The sequence below is a fragment of a genome, unplaced genomic scaffold, assembly GCF_019419815.1.
Source record: "Pyrus x bretschneideri cultivar Hongxiangsu unplaced genomic scaffold, Pyrus_bretschneideri_v1 Contig42, whole genome shotgun sequence".
In the NCBI taxonomy this organism is placed as follows: Eukaryota; Viridiplantae; Streptophyta; class Magnoliopsida; order Rosales; family Rosaceae; genus Pyrus; species Pyrus x bretschneideri.
In genome coordinates, this window is record NW_025999746.1 from 1,281,491 (window position 1) to 1,286,760 (window position 5,270).

Sequence of the window (5,270 nt, forward strand, 5' to 3'; positions counted from 1 at the left end):
TTGGCTGGAAAACGGTTCGAAAGTGGCTAACTTGAGACCAAGACATCCACTTTCGAGCCATTTTCTGTCCAAACCGCCGCGATTTGGCTATCAATAAAGGTACTATTCTCTTTATCTTGTCGAGAAGTATGATTTTCGTTTTCGAATAACTGGATTTCGTTGAGTATTGAAGAAGTTATGAACGTTTAAAGTTTACCCAGTTTCCAGCGAGTTTTTCAGTTTTTCCATGGACCAGTCACCTTTCAGGCTATTTTCCGGCCATCTCCGGCAACCATTGGGCTTCCAAGTAGGTATAATCTTGTTGTACACTTTCCTATCTTCATTTTGATATATTATGGGTCGAATTTGGTTAAGAAACGATTGAGTTACGAAGCTTTGAAAATTGCCCAAACTTCCAGTCAAGAGCTCCAGAACACTTAACGGAGCTTTAACGGAAGAATCAAAATGATGGATGATGGATAATCTCAGGGACCATTTCTATTAATTTTGAATCTCAGGGACTAAAGTGATATGTTATACAAATCTTAGAGATCATTTTAATTATTTAGCCTATAATATTATAATATAAATCTATTGCTTACCCCACATTGAATTTTAATACCATACAATAATTTATCGGCCTAATGGGTACAAAGGAAGCTAGTATCGTATATAATATTGCAGCATGTGGACAAGTGATGAGTCAAGGGTCAGTACTCTGAGTGAATTGAACTGTGAAGTGGTACATGCACTGATGCACATGAAATATGTCAGGGTCTCTGAAAACTTTGTTGAAAAATGGAAGTCGTACCACCATATCTGCCATGCTCCTTTTATTACCTTAACTAGATAAAGTTGCAGCTGCTGGTGGTGGTGGGAGTCCAGGGCCACCATTTCCTGTTCCTGCTCAAATTATAGGAGGAAGGAATCTCTCTTCTTTCCTCTCTTTTTGGTATTTATTTCTTCTTTATTTATTTATTTATGTGGTGACTCGTTTGAGTGGCTGTTAAAATACACTCACGGGACTGTTTCAATAAACTAATAAGCACAATATATACTAGTATATAGTCTCATATACGAGTGCTTAATTGGCCTCTTATTAAACCAAACAAAACCCATGTGAGTGGAGAATAAAACGAGTTTAATCGTCATTAATCGCTATATCTAACGGATGGATGGTATAATGATGTTTAAGCTTAGTAGGTTATGAGAGGATGAATTAGGGAAGTAGCCGCCGAACCCTTATGATATTAGTAGTAAAACGAGTTTGATCATACCAGTATTGAGAATTACATATACGGATCTGATTAGAATCGAATTCTGTTGTATTTTCTTTCATTTCATTCACATAAGGAATAGTTTAAGTGGTTAAAATTCAATTCAATTCTATACTCTCCCAATATTAAATATAAAATGAAATAGAAATTCTTATTTATATATATGAAGAGAAAAACTCTTGTAAGTAAACTTATCTCTCACAACGGATATTAAGCCAGAAACCAACGAAAACGAGATCGATTTATTCCAAAGCGAGAAATAATACATGACAGACAACCGATAACTATAATATACCTCCTTTAGTGTAATAGTTAACTCAGTAATGAGAATGGTTTTATCTCACAGGATGCCAAAGAGAGAGAGAGAGAGAGAGAGAGAGAGAGAGAGAGAGAGAGAGTTATCACAACTCCAAAAGCACTTCAGCTAAATAGGTGATATTATATTGCTAGCATCCGTAAACTGATTGAGTTCTCATACAAATCTTCCTAGATTTTCCCAGAAATATTATAGTTAATTATTATCTTTAGGTTGACCCAAAATCACACCCCAATCAACCTGCAGCCACGGAAGTTCCCATAGGAACCCATTTCCCGTTCACACTTTCTAAGCCTCTTCTGTCTGCTACATTAAGCAAGCTCTTGATTTTTCTCCACCAGTCTCACTTCTTTTGCAGATCTAAGCACACTGGCCTGACAAAAACAAAACAGGAAAAAGAAAAAGATTATTAAACTCAACCCACAACTGAAAAATACTAACACTAATCAATAATTAATGGTGCATTATTAATTTTTTAAAATTAATCAGACCTGGTCCTCAGTAATTTCCACAGAAAACCCATCAACAATGACGAGAGACAATGTCTTCTTGTAGCTTCCTGGCTGAAGGGTTCTTGACAACAGCTGGTCATGCTTCCGGCTTAGGTACAAATCTAGCTCATTTGCTCCTCCCTTTGTTCTATATATATATTATAGATAATTAGCATAATTTATTTGTATGAAGCTAAGTATAAAATGTGGTAAAATTATATATTAAATAAGTAGTAAAGAGAAGTTTATAGTACTAACCGATCCGCTCGAAGGCGTTCGTACTGAGGATCATAGTTCATGAAAACAAAATATAACTCGCTTTTTTTACCTTCCATTTGCTGCTATTCTACCTTTCTGGTGAGTTTGTTCTTCTGCTAGGGTTATATATTGACTCGTATACAATACAATATATGGCCTTCAGCTAGTTCTGAATGATATGGTTATTTATAGTTTGAAGTCATCACAAGAAGCCATTTTCTTTTTCATTTGGGATGCCCAAGTGTACTTCTAAGATAAAATTATTAAATAATTATTGTGCTAATTCATGCTCCATGAAATGAAATTATGATATACTTATATTTTATGAGTGAATTCTAAACTGTTATGACATTTAAATTTCACTATTTTTACTAGAAAATATTAATTAATTAGTTTTTTTTTTAATACAACGATATATTTACACTCAAAATATTGAACTCGTTATCTACGAAATTCGAACTTAAGACCTTTTACTTACAAGTGAAGAGGAATATTATTAGGTCGTAGTACTAAGTTGTTACTCATTTAGTCAATTACGTTGGAGTATAATAATGCACATAATCACACCTGCTGAGAGTATGCATCTCATATTCAAAAAATAAGGGATATTGCATGTGTAAATATGCTTATTATTAGTTGTGACTACTTTTCATATCATCAGCTAATTTTATAGTAAAATATCAATTTCTTCCAATATTTTTTTCAATTATTTCATAAGTTTTACACCATTCTCATAATGAAAGTGATACGAAAAATGGTTGGGATACGTTTTGGAAAATAATGGGGAAGAGATTGATATCTAACATATTTAACATATCTATTATAGGAATTCTTTAAGAAGAGGGGTCTTCATTTAAAAAAAAAATAATGAGGACATCATTTTGACCGTTGGATTTGATTTTAATGAAATTACGTGGTTGAGATTGTGTAATTTGTGATTTAATTTCAACCACACAATTTTACATATAGTCTTAGACTCTTAGTTGCAATTAGTACTATAGACTAGCACGAAGCTCAGAGGCAGTACCTGTTCATTTTTTAAAAGAATTTATAAATCGATTATTAAAGAGAACAAAGAGTAAATCAATAAACCAACTTAGTCTACCATTGACTTGGAATATGTCATCTTTTTATTATTGACACAACTGGCCAATATAGCACTGACTTGAAAGTCAAATATCCGCATGGTAAATATACAACCAATTATGAAGGGCACCCCGTCCAAATGGACGGTCATGTATAGGGATGGGCAACACTTATGACAGCCGATAACCGCAATTATTTATCCATAATTATTTAATATTTTATTTGCATAACCATTTATCTATTGGATAATTATATAAACGATTATACTCATGCCCATAACAGTTTATAAACGGTTAAACACACTCATAATTGTGTATCTATTTAACCGTAACAGCATATATCCGTTTATCCATTTACCATTTTTTTACCTATCTACATGTTTTTTTAACAACTTAAAAATTAAAAAAAAAATTGTCATAATTTTCTTTTTTGGTCATATTTGACAACAAATCGAAGAGATTTTTCTTGGTAGCCCAGCACCTGAACATCAAACACTAATTTATAACCGTAATTAGAATTTGGAAATTAATTACAGCAGCATCCATACACATGATCATGAAACATTGATTTATAACCGCGATTAGCAAGACGAAGAAAACACTAATCAGACACCACTAAACTTGAGACCATCCCTCTAAAATTAATAGACAAGAGGCCCTCCATCCCTTCCAACCAAAATATGTTTAGCATGCAATGCATAAATAAACTCGAACTCGTAATCAGTGAGAACTTCCGACCTAAAAATTTATTAATTTAGGGTTTAGGTTTTTTTTTTTTTTAATTTTACATATATAAACATGAACGGCTAAAAGGGTACCTGTTTATAACCAGGAGTAATATCCATAACCACCCATTTAAATTTCACAGGTAAACGGTTATACCCGTAACCGTTTATTCATCTAACAGTTATCTATAACTATAATCGTGAACTTTATTGGTATTTTGCCGACTCATGTACAATGGCTTGAAGTGATTTGCCAACGTGAAAGTAGGTCTGTTGAAGATCATTCGTCCAGACATGATCCTCCAGATAGTTGGTGATTCGGACGAGCTTTCGGAAATGTTCTTTGGATTTTCTTTTTCTTTAATTATTGTCTCCGGGATCTCGATCAAGATGGTTGAAGGTTCGTCCCTTAATTAGGAAATCTCCCTCCAAACAGTGACCTAGGTTCTCCTTCGCCTGGAAAGAAGATGACAGGAAGATTGTCATGTTGATCTCAATCGGACCCCATCTAAGACACTCAATGAACTGGAAGGTTTTTTCCTTGAGTTGGGTCATTTTCTCCGCTTTAGTTTGATTTATAACCTTTGAACCACGTTTCATCATCTTTGTTGAAATAAAGTCAACAGCCTTGTCTGTTTCCAGTTCCACCTCGGGCTCAAACGTATAGTCAACCAGCTCGATGTCATCTTCCTCGTCTCCCACAGATGAAGATCTAGGTGAAATCCTTTTTATTGGAAGGTTGTACCTTGTTACTGATTCCTCAGTCAAATTCTATTTATGCCTTTTCAGAATCCTTAGTTGTTATGAGCTCTTCACAAATCGCTTTTGTCTTCAATGATTTGCTCCGGACCTCTGTTTTCTAGGTTTTTCGCCATAGGCTCTTCGCCTCGACTACCTTTGTTCATTCTAGTGCTTTAAAAAGTGGCTTAGGGGGCAATAGGCGCTCGGCGGTGAGGTGCTGTCCCGATTGGTTACCAAACGGTGGACAAAAGCGTGGAGTTGTTAGGGACCTGCTTGGGTGGTCCTAGGCAGCCTAGGTGGTGTCTAGGCGGTGGTGCTAGGCGGTTCAACCCGTCACCTGGAGTCACCGCAGATTCATCGATAAAATCTGACGAGGGGAGAGAGGGAGAGAGTTCGTG

At 35.2% G+C, this 5,270-nt stretch overlaps 1 protein-coding gene across 1 annotated transcript; it reads right to left on the minus strand.

Annotated features, from left to right (window-relative positions):
- Nucleotides 1-1,432: 1,432 nt before the first annotated feature.
- LOC125469421 (subtilisin-like protease SBT2.5) lies at nt 1,433-2,488 on the minus strand. The gene is made up of 3 exons (XM_048566752.1): nt 2,322-2,488; nt 2,064-2,211; nt 1,433-1,946 (listed from the first exon to the last, which is right to left on the minus strand). The coding sequence occupies exons 1-3, from the start codon at nt 2,396-2,398 to the stop codon at nt 1,884-1,886; spliced, it is 288 nt and encodes a 95-aa protein (XP_048422709.1). The 5' UTR covers nt 2,399-2,488; the 3' UTR covers nt 1,433-1,883.
- Between the last annotated feature and the right edge of the window lie 2,782 nt (nt 2,489-5,270).

What these genes read in the sequence shown, in the direction of transcription:
- LOC125469421 (XM_048566752.1), bottom strand. Translation starts at nt 2,398, where the DNA reads ATGGAAGGTAAAAAAAGCGAGTTATATTTTGTTTTCATGAACTATGAT. An exon ending in GAACGCCTTCGAGCGGATCG is followed by an intron (nt 2,212 to 2,321) that starts GTTAGTACTATA and finishes ATATATATATAG; the next exon opens with AACAAAGGGAGGAGCAAATG. An exon ending in TGGAAATTACTGAGGACCAG is followed by an intron (nt 1,947 to 2,063) that starts GTCTGATTAATT and finishes TGTTTTTGTCAG; the next exon opens with GCCAGTGTGCTTAGATCTGC.